Source organism: Haemaphysalis longicornis, unplaced genomic scaffold (genome assembly GCF_048455015.1).
Source record: "Haemaphysalis longicornis isolate Haplotype H1 unplaced genomic scaffold, Haemaphysalis longicornis Haplotype H1 scaffold_16, whole genome shotgun sequence".
NCBI classification, from domain to species: Eukaryota; Metazoa; Arthropoda; class Arachnida; order Ixodida; family Ixodidae; genus Haemaphysalis; species Haemaphysalis longicornis.
In genome coordinates this window covers 16,919,159-16,938,222 of record NW_027526266.1, presented here as the reverse complement: position 1 = coordinate 16,938,222, position 19,064 = coordinate 16,919,159, and the positions used below count along the sequence as shown (strand labels likewise).

The 19,064-nt window shown below is 47.0% G+C and overlaps 1 protein-coding gene across 1 annotated transcript in view; it reads left to right on the top strand.

Moving 5' to 3' along the window:
* LOC144166165 (nitric oxide synthase-like protein) overlaps positions 1-19,064 on the top strand; it is a 527,573-nt gene that overhangs the window by 428,928 nt on the left and 79,581 nt on the right. The window contains 4 exon segments of the mRNA XM_077695765.1: positions 2,661-2,802; positions 10,722-10,861; positions 15,386-15,560; positions 18,514-18,615. Of these exon segments, the coding sequence (XP_077551891.1) occupies positions 2,661-2,802; positions 10,722-10,861; positions 15,386-15,560; positions 18,514-18,615 (559 nt within the window).

Genomic DNA, 19,064 nt, shown 5'->3' with positions numbered 1-19,064 from the left:
AAGACAAAATACATGCCATAACAAAAAAAAAATCGCCACGCGTTCTATGTTTGTTAAAATAAAAATTACAAATAGTGCTATTCGTTCATCTTTTGGTGAGCATTGCATGTGAAATTACATTTGACGGTTCTATCATTCTATAAATCCTGGTTGGTGCAGACGCACACTTGAACATAATTTAGCGGTCACGGGGATAATGCTATAGGCCGTGCCATAGTCAACGTATATACGCCACAGCCGCTTGAAAGTTACGCAGGAGAGGCTATCTGCCGACACCGAACTAATTTCCTTTTCTTCCTAATGTGAGGCTCTGACCATCGTCAGGTGCCACGCAAAGCATCGAAAATATTTTTTTTTAACGTGCCAGCGCCCCACTTTTGCTTAGGACATCATCATACTTATTACGGGGTGTCGCCCCCGCCAGTGAGGCTTCAACACTGTCACTGTCTTTGCGTTTCTATCAATACCTATTCTGTCGTTATACAGCTTGTTTTTTGTGCCGGAGGACCCACCGATGTTATGGAGTGGTAGCTGGATTGGGAGATAGAATTCAACGATAAAAAAACAACTCATTGACGCCGAGACTCAGAACCACATTTTCCAGTTTCGGTAATCAATCACGTCTTACACAACTGGAACATCTTGCACTTTTTCTCCCAGTGGAGGTAAGTATTGATGTATTGCTAGGACCTCAACATAATTGCATCTGTCCACGAGCATATGAAGATACTAATCGATTGATTAGGTCTGATTTAGCGATCAGGTCGTCTGGCTCCTTGCTCCCGTAATGACGGTGGTTCGGCCACGTGGCCGTGGAAAGTGTTGTAATACACACTTTACCTTTATGAAAATTAAGCCCATCCAGACAGCTGGGACGCTTCAGCATCCAGGTGAGACAGGCGCATACGCTGTAGGTTAAAACTGCGTTATTAACAAGTATGCGACAACGCGTGCGCCATTTCCTCCAACGTAGTGGCGGTAACATGGAAGAAAAAATAAAGTGACTCGAAAGAACTAGGTCTCTGACGACAGCATCGCGTATTTGCTGCATTTTTCCATTCCCCGAAGAGTTTCAGTCGGCGGCATTTTTTTAAGTGACAGCTCTATTACGCCACGTCTCGCAAGGTAATTCATCGCATCGCAATGATTTTGAGCAGCAACAGCGCAAGTGCGGGAGGTGTGACGTCAATTAACGTCACTTGATCTGCTGCGGTACCACGTGACATGCCGAGGGTATAATGGCTGATTTGCCGGCGCTTTGTCGCTCCGACCCGCCATGGATGACGCAGGGGCTGGACAGTCTGTGCGTGCGCTTCAGAGTAAGTGACAGGCGGAATCCAATCACCCAGTATACACCAGAATTACTTGATATGGGAGCTCCGAAACTCCCCCATAGGCCCCATGCATCAAAAAGTGGCCCTACGATTGGTCCACTGTTTTGTGTTTCCGTACAGTGGCGCCATCTGTTGGTGGCAAAATATACTATACAACGCACTTCGCCGCTCGATGGCCTAGTCGAAAAACTGCTTTTTGGTTGCTTAAGTAAATATTTTGTGCCGAAGGACCCCATTGTGTTCAACCATGCAAATATTTTATATGCATTCCATGCAAGAGAGTACAAAATTGCGACGGCGTGGTAAGCGAGATGCGTCGTCGCTTATGCATTGCGGTCTGCTGCGCGTCATCTGCGATCTTCTGGCGGCAAAAACAACACTTAAAAATTTGCTTCGATGGCTGTATGCAAGCTTGAAAGGATTATTTAGAGCCACTTGATCAGCTACTGGATTAGTTTTGGCGTACAGTGTGCAGTGTGCCGAACGACACCTCCAAATTTAGTACTTCAGGTCGAACCTATGTTGTGCCCGCACAAGCGCCAATTGCTCGAGACGGCTGCGCAGACGCAGAAACAATCGCAACACAAATACTCAAGTTAAAAACGCAATGAATAACTTACGAAAGCACGAAAGTACATCAAAGACCTATGAGTATATTTAGCTATGCGGCAGGCTTTGAAATCTCAAACGCACTTCACGGTCCTTAAGACAGTTTCCAAACCCGCCGCGGTGGCTCAGTGGCTAAGGCGTTGCGCTGCTGGGCGTGAGGTCGCGGGTTCGATTCCCGGACGCGGCGGCCGCTTTTCTGATGGAGGCGAAAAGCAAAAACGCCCGTGTATACGAGTTTTCGGCGCACGTGAAAGATCCCCAGGTGGTCAAAATTACTCCGGAGCGCTCCACTACGGCGCGCCTCATCGTCTGCGTTGCGTCGGCGCGTTAGACCCTACAATCAGAAGACCGTTTCCATGAGCATTCAAGAAACACAAAGAGCATGTAATCAGATTTGCAATGGAGGCAAACATTTATCAAACATTGTGCGCATAGTAGTTGGAACACCAAGCCGAACAGACCTTTTGCGCGTGATAACTATCTTCACAAGTGTTGAACCTGACACCACGTTAAATTTCGTGGTCGGTCGTGATAACTATCGTCGTGATAACTATCTCCACGGTGTGCGTGATAGCTATCTTCACAAGTGTTGAACCTGACACATCGTTAAACTTCCTGGTGGGTCGTGATAACTATCCTGCTGGTGCACGTTATAACTATCTTGACGTGTGTTTAACCTAACACCTCGTTGAACTTCTCACGGCGGTCACTTTGCAGGTCTGCGATCACCATCTTCCCTCCGCGCACGGACGGCCACCACGACTACAAGGTGTGGAACACCCAGCTCATCCAGTTCGCGGGACACAAGCAGCCCGACGGGAGCGTCATCGGGGACCCGAACTCCGTGGAGCTGACCGAGGTCGGTCGCTGTGCCTTGGCCCGTCATTTTTTCGGCTGGGTCTCGAGCGCCGCCCGACAGCACTATAAGAACGCCACTATTCCTACGCCCACCGGCGTTTCGTAAGAAAATACCACGCCTGGCGCTACATCATTCTACCTAACGTAAAGTAAGGTATCGTGTCCTAAACTAACCTAAACTCACATAACAGGACCTAACAAACACCAAAAAATGATTTAAAACAACAAAAACTACTGGAAATAATAAAACGGGAGCAAAACAGACGGAGACGAAGTAGACACAAAGAATACATACAGGCGCCAACTTCCAACTCTTTATTCTTGAAAACCACGCTTGCTTATACACAGGCCAAAGTTGCAGATAATATACAAGATTTCTGCCAGAAATTAACATCTGTGGATGGCTCACCGATAAAATAGTAACACCACTTGACCAGTCGGCTCACACGCGCACTAGTGATACACCCGACACAGAACCATGACGAATACGCACGCTTTAAACTATGACATTAGTGTCATCAATGAAGGACAACTCTTTATCACTAAGTGCTAGTGGCCGCGTGCTGACGCAGTCATCCCCCGCTTTTTTAAATGCGAATGCATTTCTTAGTCGGGGGTTGTCGTGCTCCGTCGGCGTGCGCCCGCAGGTGTTATCTCTCCGCGCTCCTCCTCGCCCCTAGCAACAGCTGTGGCGCGCCTAGCAACCGGAGCAGGTGGTTGGTAGCTCGGGCGGGAGTAGCGGAGGGCAAGGGGAGAGGAGGAGCGCGCTCGGGCGTGTGAGGGCGCTCGCATCGCGGAGCTCGGGCGGAGTAACGGAGAGTGAGTGGAGAGGAGGAGCGCGCTCGGGCGTGTGAGGGCGCTCGCATCGCGGAGCTCGGCGGGAGAGAGAGCTCGCACGCGGGGCGGGCGTGTTTCGCGGGTCTCTCGCTCCTCTCCGCGTACCCTCTCTCCGCTCGCTGCGCTCGGAAAATGTATATAAATGCAGTGGAGCGCACGCCTCTCTCCGTTACTGCTTGCCGCAGCGCACTCATCGGTGCACCCAATGCATTCGAATTTCCGCACGATCCCCTTCGGGGAGGTGGGGGGAGTTTTTTGATGAAGTGTGCCTCGATGATCTGCTTTTTTCTTTGTGTCTACTTCGTCTTCGTATGTTTCGCGCCTGTTTTATTATTTCCAGTAAGCATGAACCAATTAGCTCAACAAAATTTGTTAAAACAAAAACTAACCGAAGCCACTAAAATTTAATTTTAATTAGGTGACCCTGCATTCGGGAGACAATCGTGTTTCTTTAACGTATCTCTTGCTGTCTCTTTTTTGCTTTTCGTGGTTTCAGGACACTCATATAAGTGCTAGAGGCGTTGAAAAAGCTATACGGGTGCACGAGTACAGCAGTTTTGAATGAACCAAAATAAAATATATGTAAGAAAAACAATTCTGAATGTGAAATTCAGTACGAAACATTCGTTTTCTAATCACTGGATTCGAGGAAATGAATACTCGAATGAAAAGGCTCGCCCTCTGTCCCCGGTACTAATAAGTGTTTTATTTCCCAAGTCTATGCTGAAAACATCCATGCACGCCCACACAGAAAAAAAGGAAGATGCGTTAGTCAGTGCCAAATGTACAGGGTCGTCCGCTCTTGGCGCGAACACGACGCAGCGTGGCTGTGCTCCACGCAGCGCCAGCGCACAAGCCGCGGCCGCGCATCGAAGCTTAGCGGCGCTGGCGCACAGGGCTTAAAGGCAGTTCTTCGTGTCGTCCGCTAAAGCGCGGTAGCTCGCCGTGCTTGCTTCGATGTGAAGCACGCCGAACTCCTGGCATGCTTGTAGCGTCCTAGCGCGTAGCGACCGCGTTGAGAGAAAGCGCACTTCACTCACTGCGGCGCGTTGTGTAGTTTCTGCGTACCACCGAGCGTTTCGTCTTTCCAGTGTCACTATTCCTGTAAAATGAATGTGTTGCTGCAAACATTTCAGGACTAGTTACGTTTGGCTTAATCAGAGATGCTGTAGAGGAGGGATCTGCGTATTTTCTACCACCAGGATTTACCGCCAGGCTTGTTGCCTATGCGTTGCGCTACATTCCGCCTGAGACGGGAAAGTCCTGAGGCTGAAAACCATCAGAAAGGACCTGGAGATTGATCGACCCAGTATAAGGCGTTTCAGAACTATGATTATCGTCGTTAAGCCTGCTTAACAATGCAAACATGCTTTATAAACAAACACTTGGCTTGTGGACTGAACACATTGTGATTTTTTTTAATGTACGGCATTTGTTGTCGATTTCCATGAGTTCGTTGGTCACATTCGAAGTCGCATCGAGCAATCCGTGAGACAGATCGATCGATCGATCGATCGATCGATCGATCAATCAATCAATCAATCAATCAATCAATCAATCAATCAATCAATCAATCAATCAATCAATCAATCAATTTAAATTGATTAAAATCAATAGATCAATTGATCAATCAATTGATTGAAATCGATTGAAATCAATCAATCAATCAATCAATCAATCAATCAATCAATCAATCAATCAATCAATCAATCAATCAACAGCAATCAAGCTAGACAGATCACATGAACTCTCCTATCAGAAAAAAAAAGCGAGCCAGACGCCTTGTATGAGCACATGGCAATCTGTTTTAGAGAGCACACGTGTATATAAAGCTTTGCTCAGTGACCGTTTTTGCTTCCAGAGAGCAGTCAAGTCCGGAGAATGCACAGCCGCGGTGGCACAGTGGTTAGGGTGCTCGGCTACACTGAGCCGGGAGACCCATAGTCGATCCCGGTGGCAGGTGCCGCATTTTAATACCGGCGAAATTCAAGAATGCATGTTTGCTGCGCGGTATCAGTGCACTTTAAAGAGCCTCGGGTGGTAATCCGGAAAACTCCTCTACAACGTCTTCATAGCCAGAGTCGTTTTGCGGCGTTAAACCCCATATCGCGAAACAAACCAGTAACTGACATGTTTTCAGCAATACATGCATTGCTGCAATACATGTATTACATGCATTACATGCATTACATGCAATACATGATGCAATACATACATGCATTGCAGCAATACATGCATTTATTTGGTACGGTGCAACTGAAAGAGGAAGCGCTAGGATGTCGTACGCAGAAACTACACAACGCACCGCTGTGAGTGAAGTGTGCTTTCACTCAACGCGGGCGGGGCGCGCTAGGACGCTGCAAGCATGCCAGGATTTACGCGTGACGTAAGATGGCAAGTTGGGCTAGTTGGTGCAAATTCAGATTCATTATGAGAAACAGCTCAAGAAACATAGGGAAAAAAGAAGGTGGGACGAGGCATAGCGCTGTGAAGCACAGTTAGGCGTGCTTCACAGCGAAGCAAGCGTGGCGCGCTCCCATGCTTTAGCCGACGACACGAGGCCCCGCTTCCAAGCCCCTGTGCGCCTGCGCCGTTTAGCTTGGATGCGCGGCCGCGGTTTGTGTGTTGGATCTGCGCGGAGCATGGCCACGCTGCGCCGTGTTCGCACCAAGAGTGGACGACCCTGTATCTTATTCCGTGAGTGGTCGTCTATGTGAGTTTCCGGGGAACATTAAAGGTATCCAGGTAGTCGAAATTAATGAATATCCCTCCACTACAGGGCGGCTCGTAGCACCAGGTTTAACTCTGGAACTTAGCCACTCAAGCACTCAGTTCGAAGATGCGTACAAAAGCAGATTGTGTAAGCACATGGAGACGCATTTCTCGCAAAATCAATATTCTGGTACCGTTTAAACTTGTTCAAGCACACACACACACAGACGGCACTGTTCTTTTTTCTTGATTGTCTCCTAATTAGGCCAGGAGAACTCCTTTTCCTTCATCGGTTATGCTATACGCGACGCCAGTGTTCGCAAACATTCCCTACATTTCATTTATTCAGTAGCCGGTTGACGGTCGAGGGAAATTCTGTGCGACGCCCTGCCACTCAGACCAATTGCCTGCGTTCTGCAAATACTCCGCCGCACGGCGCAGCAAGCGGTAGGCTCCCTGTACAGGTATTTGTTTAATCGCATTCGCTATCGTCCTCTGTCGCGGTTGTCGTTTGCAATTATCCGAAGGCCCCCACCGAATGTCAGACGAACTCCTTTGTCGGTGCCTTATTTGTACAACTTGAAGAATGTACTCATAGCTGTTTACGAGACTCTTAATTATGAATCGATAGCGGAACCTTGAGAACAGGTGGTCACGGGACTGCATGTACAAGTGAGGCGTCGCCTCAACTGTCCCTGAGTAATTGAAACCGCGTCCGGAAGCTCATCGCTGGAACGTTGATCGATGGTGGTTGGCGTAAGATCTAACTAGACATGACTTACGGTCCGGAAGACTATTCTGGTCATATCTCAATCTGACAGAGTGTGTTATCCTGAAATTCCTCGCAATCCTGTCGCGGAATATTTATCTAGCGGGAAATGCAGCACGACCGTCCTCACTGCTTGTCTGAAGGCCAGAGCAGAAGAGCGGGTTCTTTTTTTCTGAGCGTGGTGCTCGTTATATTCTTTGCTTTGTTGTAGTTTATTGTTTTTAGAAGAAAATATAAATAAACCTTCCCAGGAGCCTTCACGAGGATCAGTGGATGTTGTTTTATTCCCGTACTTTTTGAACTGAACTGGTCGACTGCTAAAGCCTGACTCTTACACCCACTTTGTCCTCGAACCATCCTCTCTCCCCAAGCCGTTGCCACCCCACGGCGTGAGCCGACAATTACGTGGGAGTAAATGCTTCAAACAAACATAATAATTATCAGTTTTTTTTTGCCATACTGGTTGTTCACCCCGCTCGACGTGTAATGACAGTAAGGAAATAACCTGCCTTCTACGAAAAGTAATCCATATAACACTCAACTGCGTCGCATCCTGTGGAGCTTCTAGCTCTTGCAACCAGAATTCGAACTTCTAACTCTTGCAAGACCGCTGAGCATATTCGAAACAAACTGCTTCATTTGAATTTTCGTATAAACATCTCGTAAATGATCAGGCAGCAGGTTCAGCTCGAAAGTCTTTTTACTTGTTTACTTATTCAATCTATAAACGGAAAGTTTTGATGAATATGAATTGTTGAGCACTGATGCATCACCCAATAGCGGTTCGGCGATACGCCGAACAAAACTTACGCTCAAGGTATGTAAGATGTTGCTGTTTTTTGTTGGTAAAATTTTTAGCTACCAGTGGGCTATAACGTGAGCCGTAGTGGGAGGCTACGGATTAACTTTAACCACCTGGGGTTCTTAGACGTGCACCGAAATCTCGAAAAACTGACGTTTTCTATTTTCGCCTCCGTCTGAAAGCGTCCACCGTGGCTGGGACTCGAACCCGCGTCCATGGGCTCAACAGGACGATGATGGGAAGCTGAATCGGCGTTTTGCTTGTTCTCATCAGCTCCACGACAACTTGGACCACAACAAAGAGTGATATGTCGTCTTGTTCTTTTAAATGCTGTAGTGAGTAGAGTTTAACTACACTCTCTACCGCATTTGACAGACAACTTGGACCACAACAAAGAGTGATACAGTGAAATCTCGATATAACGAATTTCAGGGGACCGCGGAAAATTGCTCGTTTTTCTGAAAGGTTGTCATAGTGAAAATCGCAAAATTTAAGAAAACAAATAGTATTTCAATGCCTAAAACGACCTACGGGGACAGCAGTGCATCCTTGGAGTCATTTCTCACAAAAAATGCACTAGTGATCACGAAACAATGCACGTTTGTTTAAAGTAGTTGGCGATTTTCTTCTGGTGCGAGTAGCAAAAGCTTCTTAGCACAAAGGACTCCCACTCTTCCACATTCCTGTGGAGTGACAGTGGCCGTGCGGTTTTTCCCCCGGAAATGTGCGGAGTTTTCGTATGCTGTCCAGCACATCCGCATTCGTCACGTGCTCATCATAGTCTTCGAGTGGTGCTGCGGCACCCTCAGAGGCATCATCGTTCATGCCGTCCTCGCTGCCTTCTTCATCCTGAACGCTCACGCTCTGGGCAATGTCCTCTGTTGTCAGCTCCGCTGATGTCCGTGAAGATCCAGCACGCCACCTGAGCAGTGCCAGAACGTAGAAAAATTTGGGGTGGGGCGCGAATAGCGCGGCCGCGGCTTTCTGGACGGAGAAGGCCACTCATGCTTCATTTTGTTCTCTTCTCACCTTTTTTCTCCCTCTTGTAACGGCTCGCGCATCCTGCGGAGCAGGTTGCAAGACGTACTCTTCTGCTCTGCGCTTTGCCGTGTCGTCTACTAGCACACTGCTCCGGTTGCCGCGATTGTTTAACGGAAATCTAAGAATCTCCGGCCGTGAAAATATGAGTTCGTAGTACTGAGGCGTTGTTAACATGGCACGGAACTAAATAAAACGATTGTTATTTTAAGAAGTTCGTTATTCTGAAGTACGTAGTAGTGAAATAATTTTACCTTAAACCTATAAGCAGTCGGCGTGGGATTTCTTAAATGCTCGTTAATCTGAAAGGTTCGTTAATGTGGTGTTCGATGTACCGAGATTTGACTGTATGTCGTTTTGTTCGTTTAAATGCTGTAGTGAGTACAGTTAACTCCCCTCGCTACCGCATTTGACTGACCCTCGCCCAACTAAGCACAGGCAGATTAGCTGGTCTGGTATGGCTCACACGATCTAAAATTGGAGACAAACTTTCAAACTCCACAGAGTCAGGGAGGTTTGACGCATATTCAATTCACTCAGACAGCATAAAAGTTTGCTCTGGTGATTCCCTCGACCAGTGCTGTTTCTGTAGGCCTCAGCAAGATTCACTAAGATTAATTTAGTGAACATGAATAAGCTTTGGTATTTGACTATGACGTACATTCCTTGTAATCTAAGCCCAGCGAAGCCGAGGATGAGTTCGATCTCAGCGAAGACAGCATCCTTCTCCGCCAAACAATCATAATCAGGCGTAGGTTTAGGAGAGTCGGCAATCCGTACTATACGTTCGCTTTGCAAAAGCAGACGACGACAACAGAAAAGGCGCACGACGCAATGCGCGTATGCTCTTGATGCTCTATGTAAGGACCAACGCTTCGAATTACACATGGTTGCAAGATAAAAACAGCAGACGGAGCTTCCTTTGGGCCTTGTCATGGCAGACGGCGGTTCCTACGCACGTCGCGTAGAGTCCGTTACTGCAAGAATTTTTGGAATTAAAAAAAAAAGGTAGCGAACTTACGTCATTACGAGCATAAATTTGTGAGGTCAAACTCATTGGGGAAGCGGATAATGTCGCACACTTAGCGAAATCTCCTTTGAAATATCACCGGGTTGACGTTAAGGACGTGTTGACTAACGCGGAGTGATACACAACATGTCCTGTTACCGTTCTTAACCCTGTAATGCCCAATGTATCATATACGATACACTATCTTTCGGATTTTTCTACTCGCCTCTGGGCTTTTCGACCCCCATGAAATGCCCACTAGTATCATTTCTGATAACTCCGAAGCATTTTTCAAAAATCTATAGCTCGATAACTCGCCGCATTGAGTCCTAAATGCAGTTTGCAAGATGGATTCCTCCGTCGTAAGTGCTCCCGTTGGGTCTGCACCTACATTCAATGGTTGTATGATACACTTTTTTAACCGGGTGTATGATACATTATATACCCATTTTATATTAGGTATACATATACCTACATGCAAATTGGTATATGCTACATTATATACATACATTATCTATGTAGGTATATATATGCTTACTCTTTATGCGTTTATGACACACTATGTAATTTTGACACCCTGGGAGAAAAAAAAATTCTTCGCGTGTTTTTATTGTTTCAGTCACAAACTACAATGTAACAAAGCATTAGAAATTTTATCTATTGTTTTCATTGGTTGGGCATGTACCCGGGTATAGGCGAGAATATAGGTTTTAGTCACGGTTCCTTTAAAGTTGCGGCGTCGCTCTCCCGCAGATATGCAAGAAACTTGGCTGGAAGCCCCAGGGCGGCCGCTTCGAGGCGCTACCCCTGGTCCTCTCGGCAAACGGCGAGGACCCGGAGCTCTTCGACATCCCCGAAGACCTCATCCTGCGCGTCAAGATCACGCATCCCGTGTGAGTGTCTGCAGCAAGAGCGAGCAAGCGACAAGGCTGCTTCTTAACTTCCTCACTAGAGGGCTCACCTGTACACATCTCCATGGCACTTACTGATTCATAACCCAAGGGCTTAAAAAACCATCGTGCACGAAGACGAAAAGTTTCGCAGACCCAAACGAATTTTCGTAATGGCACAGTTTGCTTATTTAGTAACATATCACTTCTGGCTTAAATAAAAAAGTAAACAAGAAATACAATTCCGTTTAGCTCGATTGCACTGGATTACTCTCGCTGTCTAGAAAGCGAGTGTTTTATCTTTTTATATCAGTACAGAAATCATACATTTTCAAAATAAGCCAACTGCGCCGGTACGAATGTTCCCTTGAATCGTGAAACCTTTCCTATCCGCGCACGATATTTTTTATTTTATTTACTTTATTTACAGATACTGCTGTCTCGATACACGAGACATAGCAGGAGTGGGTACATCAGAAAAAGAAAAGAACATACATTAAGCAACACCAAAGAAACATACAAATCATTTAAAACATATTACGAAATATTGTGAGACAGTTCTTTCAAAAACAGTTCAATTGGTTTTTCGCGCAGGGAACCATCTAGGTTGTTCAAAATCTCAACAACGGCTGGAAAAAAGGAATGCTTAAAGCAATTTACGAATGGCTGGAAGGGAACAATGTTGAGTAGGTGAGATCGGCGCGTGGCTCGTCGTGCTGAATGACAAAGTAATCGGTGCTTCAATGCAACTGCGGCCGTGCGCAATCTATGTAGCAGAGTGATACGATCAAGTGTGCATCGAGAAGCAAGGTGTTCTAACGGCAATGACCATGCGTGAGATAAGGGAGAAAAATTGCGGTCATACCGGCCGAAAATGAACCGTATTGCTTTTTTCTGTATGCCCTCGAGCATATTTATGTCAAGTGCAGTATAGGGTGACCATACCGCTGAGGCGTACTCTAGAAATGGTCGGACGAGCGATTTATACGGGGTTAATTTGCAGTCCTTGGTAGAGTGCTTGAGTGTTCGTTTTAAGTATCCCAGTTTTCTAAGTGCCCTAGCGCAAATTGTTTCGATGTGATGGTGCCGCTATAGGTTTTGAGTGTAGGTAACACCAAGATATTTGAATGTATTCACAGAGTTTAGGTAGTGCCCATTGTAACTATAACTAAACCTTAGCGGCTGTTTTTTATTGGTAAATGTAATTTGAACAGTTTTTTTGGTAATTAATGCTCATTTGCCGCGTGGTGCTCCAACCGCAAAAGGACGAAAATATTTTGTTCAGGACATCTTGGTCATGAGCATTATTTACGCTAGTATAAAAAACGCAGTCGTCAGCGTACAATCGCAGCTTTACTGATGTGTCCTTAATGCCACGTGTGACATCATTAATGTAAATAATGAACAATAGGGGCCGAAGTACCGAGCCCTGCGGTACCCCGGAAGTGACTGCACACGACCATGACTGCGCATGCTCAAAAGTAACAAATTGTGACCTCAAACGTAGCTAATCAGCTATCCAGCCTATTATTTTGTCATCGTTAATAATGTTTCTGAGTCTAATAAGAAGTTTTCTGTGACACACCACATCAAATGCTTTGCTATAATCTATGAATATGGCGTCAACCTGACCTCAAGTATTAAGAGCCGAAGCTATGTCGTTAGTGAATTCAATGAGCTGTGTAGTTGCAGAAAAACCAGAGCTGAAACCATGCTGATTACGCGACAATACGTTGTTATCAGTGAGGTACTGAAGTATATGTTTATGTATTATGGGCTCTAAAAGCTTGCAACAGGTACACGTTAATGAAATAGGCTTGTAGTTAGAAATGAGTTGCTTATTACTCATTTAAACACAGGGATTACATTGGCGATTTTCCAAACGGTCGGCAGAGTACATGTCTCTAACGATTTAGCAAAAAGTGTTGATAAATAATGAGCATTCCATTCAGCATTACGCTTCAAAAACATGTTTGGTATGCCATCTGGCCCGGCACCTTTCGTAATGTCGATATTCAACAGAAGGTTAAGAACGCCAATGTAACTAATTTCAATTGCTGGAAACGAATCCATTTCCTAACTGTTGCGAATGTCACGGGTCATTCCATTACCATCTCCAAATACAGTTTGGAAATACTTATTAAAGGCTTCAGAAATTGTGGAAGAATTGGAGCAGGGCACAACATCTATTCCGGAAGTTGACGGACAGGCAGTAGTCGGATTGATAGTTTTCGAAACTTAATGGGATTATTTTTTATATTATTTTTATTTTTTAAACCTGTGGGTCTTAATTTGTACGTCCTATGTGATCAGGTGAGTCCCTCTTAACAGATTTTGTCTTGCTTGCAAAGATGTAGAGTTCGTCACTAATTTATGATTGTTAGTATCAGCTATAGCGCTGATAGTTATAACTCTCGTTTCTCAATGCGGTATTGTTTAAAGAGAATCTCTTGGAAATGCAACGTAATCTGCTTGTGCTGACATGGGCGCCAAATGCCCCATGCTAACCGACAGCCCATCTTCTTTTTGACATGCTATGGTTCTCGGAATGCTTGTTCAGTTGACACGAATCAACTCAAATGGGGCGCTGCTAACATGCAGACAGTATTGAACTTTCAGTCGGCGCCTGCGAACAGCTACCGGAGACCATTTTTGTCGTTCTAAAATTTCAGACTGCTTTCGGGGCGGCCAGAGTCCGTTTCTCAGAGTAATCCTTCTTTAATACCTTGCGCGTTCTCTTCCGAGGATTTCCGCTTTGGTCACCTCTTTTTATCCCCCTTTCCGTTTTCCGCTGCCGCGTCGGCTCAAGGCCACCGCAGCTGCCGTCGAAACCGTAGAAACAGTTCGAACAGACGACTACTAAATTTCCTTTTGCTGTCTTGCAGTAAAGCTCTGCACTAATATAAGCGGGATGCCTAACAGGCGAACGCGCTTAGTGCGATTGCGTGTTGGGACTCCTGGCTAAACGAGCTCCGCTAGAAATGTCGAAAGGTACTTGAATCTCACGAACTATCCGGATATTTACGCCACGGGGTTGGGGTGCCCAAAAACGAGATGCTACTGTAACTCCCGGCATCCTTGAGAGCTTCGATGCCCTTGCCGAACTGGCACAGCGTCAGGAGAACGACGATGACGTATGGCTTGCCCGCAAGCAAGAATAAATCACAAACAAAAAAGGCGGTGGGCATTTCCCTGAGTACGTCTTTGAGTGAATAAAATACTCAAGTTAACCGTCCGACCAAGAGCGTGTGCGTGCAAAGGAGCGAGCAAACAAGCATGCAAGCCGCATGGTCGGTTAGTACTGCCTTTATTTGTTCTTGGGCGATCCCCGGTGGGGGTGCAGACCATAATGGGTAAACGTCGGGGGCTAGTTCTGTTTTACTGTCCAGATGTGCGTACCAACCGATTTGGTAGACATTTTCGTGCTATACGATCATGGTTATAGGACACATTCCGGTATGTGCCTTGACGGCTCGTGGCTTTTCTGATGCGATTTGAATCATTCTGGGTTTTTGCGTTTGTGGTTTCCAGTTGGGACCAATTTCGCAATCCATGACTAAATATTCTTCCGCCTTGTGAGCTTTATAATGACATTAATATCGTGCGTAAAACCGCAAAATATATATGATGGATCATATTCACCCTTGAACGAACGCTTGAATATGTAGAAATATACGTCTCCCCTTGTCGCAAAAGTAGATGTATATTTTTGCTAACAAATGACAGAAATTTAATGGGCGCTGGACGCAGTTGAGGTGGGAATCAGCTGCTTAGCTTTCAGGTGGGTTGAAAATATTTGAAAGAGAGAAAGAGAGAGAGGGAGTAACCATCTTTAATTTCAAGCTTAATGGTGCGTGATGGTGAGAGCACCGGTGGGGGGCATCCGCTAGTACGAATGCCCTGGTCCTTGCTGGCTACTCGTGCCATCTCTGTGATGTGCACAAACTATGGCCCTTGCAGCTTCTAGGCTACTTTTGATGAGTGGAATCACAAAGCCGAATGTGCACTTCCTTTTATCCGCGGCAATTCTTAATCGCCGAATGATATACGGCGTAGTAGTGCAACGTTGTACTGCTTTCGATGCATTCAAACAGAGACGCATTACTTGCGTGTTAAGCGGAAAACAGAGCTCCATCATGATCATTCTCATCATAACTACAACCAGAACCATCGTACTTATTAACTAGCTGGTGTTTGCTGTAGGAGGAAAGCTTCCTCCATTGCATCCGCCAAATTTAATGCATTCATTCTCCCCAAACGTTTTGCTAGGTAATTTTTTGCTCACTGGTACTGTCGTGTCCAAGGTTCTCATTCTCTGCTTCATGATCATCCCCGCTGCCTGTTCTTTGGGTCACCCATCCTCCCCAACTTCGCCTCCTCTTTCTTTCAGCTTGAATGTCGTCCACGTGTGTTGTGCGTTGCCTGAATAAAATTTTAACCCATGCGACAAAAAGAGACCTGGAACTAAGGTCCTCGTTGTCGGGTTGACGTGTGCGGGGCGTTCGTTCCCTTCGCCCCCGTGCGCAGCTACAAGGCCATCGACGAGATGCAGCTGGAGTGGTACTCCGTGCCCGCTGTGTCCGGCATGTTGCTGGACGTGGGCGGCGTCGAGTTCACCGCCTGTCCTTTCAACGGCTGGTACATGGTGACCGAGATCGCCGTGAGGGACTTCTGCGACGCGCACCGCTACAACCTCGCCGAGGTGAGGCCGTGCCGCTCACCTGCACGTGCAATCAGATCGCGTGCTGCAGGGATTGGTGCTCCTTGAAGCTGCTGTATTGATGGTGGTGTATGATGTTGCGGTATGATAACTGTTGTTATCATATAACTGTTGTTATCATATAGTACTGGTGTTGCTTTTTTAGGCGCGAAGCCCCGTAGGGGCTCGGGCTCTTGGCGTCTCCTGTCGTCATCGTAAGCGTCGTCTCATGATGTCACGGTACTAAAACACCGGGACACTCGTTTACACCTTGCGCTAGAACGCTTCGTGCTTCAGAGACACGAGACTTTTAAAGCAAAGCTGTATACCTCATCCCAACGGTTTCATCTCCGTGGACAAAAAGGCCAAGGCGCCAAGAATACATTTATAGACTGCTTGCTTCGCCCCTCCCCAGGTTTCACGTTAGTGGAGATAGCCCGGGATTTTTTTAAAGTGGCTTGCTCAGTTTAAAGCGAAGCAATCCCTGCCTCTTCTCCCGCTTTTACGGGGGCTGCTGCTGTTGCATTTGTTGCGGGAGTGCCGCGGGGTTTTATCTTACGCCAGGTAATGCTGGCCTTCTCGTATCGCGCCCGCAGGACCCGAAGAGCGAATAGAGTCGGGAAGAGGGGCAGGGGGGGGGGGGGGAGAGTTACACCAGAGAACGCTGTCATCCCTATAACGCGTCCGAGGGGCTGGCCGAGGAAGTACACCCCAGTTCTTGCGAGTATTATGTTCTATGCGCTTGGAGCTTGGGGCGTCTTCGCCAGGGCTATTGGGACATTGAACGTTTCTCGGTATGCCTGGTATTTCTTGACGCTATCGCCACTGCTAACCGCTCTAAACAATCAGGAACTAAGGAAGGCAGAATAACACTCTAAAAATTAAAGCCGTTCTACTCAATGTGAAAGCTGTCGAATGTGTAGAGCAGTGATTCGCCATAATGGCCTGTAGCGCCGTTATCCGTTCACTGCTGCCACCCAATGCAATTCAAATTTCCCGCCGCCGCAGTGCTCACGCGTCCCCTGCCTGAAACTGCGCCAGCCGGAGTTCTGTTCTTTTTGTGCTTGCTTTTCCTCCCATACCTGCCGGCATTGCACTGCCACCGTTTTTCGCATACTATCGTAAAAACCAACCCAATGAGTGTTCCTAGCTAAATGAACGCAGGAGCTGGAGGTTAATTACGTATATTTTGCCTCAAATGTACCTGCAGTTTTCTTTGCGCTGAACAAAAGGGAGATGTATGACAAGCACCAGTGGTTCGCGAGTTTCGAACGCTAATGACTACATAAACCGCTTGGCTTTCGAAGCCTCTGCGTTACGACGGTACTTCAGCCGCTACGACGGAACGCCGTGTGGCTCTACTTGGGTCCAGCGAGCGAACTACGACGACAAAGCGAGCCGCTAAACTGCTGTGCATTAACAAAAATGCCCTTTGCAAGTTCATTTTAACTTACAATAAAAGCTTTGCGTACGTCGATTCCCATTTATGTGAGGACCCCCATTTCTTTCTCTAAAAGGACAGTTGCCGTGAATAGCGATCGTTGATGTGCACAAGTCGTGCGGTACATTTATGTAGGCGTCGCGCTAACAGCGCCTCCTTCGCAGTCGTCGTAGCAATAGCGCAGGGGCACAGAACGGGAGCGAAAAAATCCCGGGCAATCTTCACTAATCTGAAACCTGGGAGGGGCGAAGCATGCAGTGTATTCTTGGTATTCATGGCGCCTTGATGTTTTTGCCAACGGAGATGAAACCGTTGCGGTGTAGAGGTATGCAGCTTTCCTGCAAAAGTCTCGTGTCTTTGAAGCACAAACCTTTCTAGTGCGAGCCGTCGGAAAACAGGGGTCCAGGTGTGTTCTCTTCGCGTTTTTGCCCACGGAGGTGAAACGTTCTAGCGCGAGGCGCTGGAATACGAGTGCACCCGTGTTTTAGCACCGTGACTGCATGAAACGACGACGACGACGGCGAAAGGCCGCTTCCCTAAGGGGCTTCGTCCCTAGACGCTATTGTGGCCAATCATGCCCCGTCGTCCGCCCGTGTTAAGTTCGCCACTAGTGTGGGATGAGCATCATGGCAACTTAGCTATGCTCACAGAAGCGGGGGTGTTCAAGCCTCCGTGGTGGAGGCACAGAAGCACGTTGCTGGTGTTGCGTGATGCGAGGGATACAGGACGTGCGTTGTCAGAGTCTGTCATAATCTCGTTATATGCGGGCGTGTCAGTACGCATGTTGGGTGTATATAAATAGTAGGAAGGGAACTGGATCGGTCAAGGCGTCTTGGCTAGATTGCGGGGCGTGGTCCACTTCTCATAAAATTTTTGACGCACTCCCGCCACTTATTGAAATTTTAACTGGGAGCTACTAACTTAAACGCACAAAATTTTGCCATGGTTTAAAAGTTCACTTCTCCTGCGTGGTTCTAGATTTACAACTCTGTGAAAGTTTCAGGTGAAATGTGTATCGCTTTCTATTGGGAAGGGAATCAAACTAGTTTCGTAAGCGTTTATTCCTTTATGGTTTCCCTTTGTCGACTCAGGTCCCGCATACTACTCATTCCCTCCAACAGTTCGCGTACGCATAAAGTGCGCGTTTTCAATACCTTTTCAAGCCAGAGTCGATTGTCAACCCTTTGCGTTTTGCAATTTTCCTGTTTTTAATCCCGCATGCAACGTTTTACTCAGTTTCTCAATGAAAGCGGTAGAGACTAAGCGTTGGTGCTGCTGCTTTCCCTTCATTTTAGTATGTATTGCTTTCTTTCAATATCGTGAACCCGCTTCCCTAAACTGCCAGAAACACAGACTGAACTAATCTACCATGCTGTAGGCTTTCAACCTTAGTTTTGTTCCGCCAGTGTATGCCTTCAAACGGCTGCTCGCTGCGACGAGCTCTGTTCAATCGGCGCGTGCCAGTACGAATATGGCGCCACCTGTTGTTTCGCCGTTCCCTGTTTTCCCTCCCAGGAAGTGGCGACTCGAATCGGCATCGACACGAAGAGCAACGCGACTCTCTGGCGCGACCGGGCCGCCGTCGAGCTCACGCTGGCTGTCATGCACAGCTTCCAGGCAAGTGGCCCCTCCAAGCGTTTTCCATTCCCCTGTCGCTTATCCCGTGTTTTGTGTTTTTACACCAGCGGGCCTCGTGGCTAGAACTGCGGCGTGTGCAAACATGGTTATGCACGGGGGCATAGAAAGCGACGCCGAGTGACTTTCCGAACTTTCAAATTTATTCGAAATAGTTTCATAGGCATTCGCCCACACGCGCGCACCTGGCACAAACTGGAAAATTTGCTTCTTATTCTTATTAGCTTTATCATTACCAAGCAGCTCTTCTTAAATATCCAAGTTTCATTGTACTACGAGTTACTTGTTTTCGTTTAAGAACGGCATGAGAGAGAGAGAGAGAGAGAGAGAGAGAGAGAGAGAGAGAGAGAGAGAGAGAGAGAGAGAGAGAGAGAGAGAGAGAGAGAGAGAGAGAGAGAGAGAGAGAGAGAGAGAGAGAGAGAGAGAGAGAG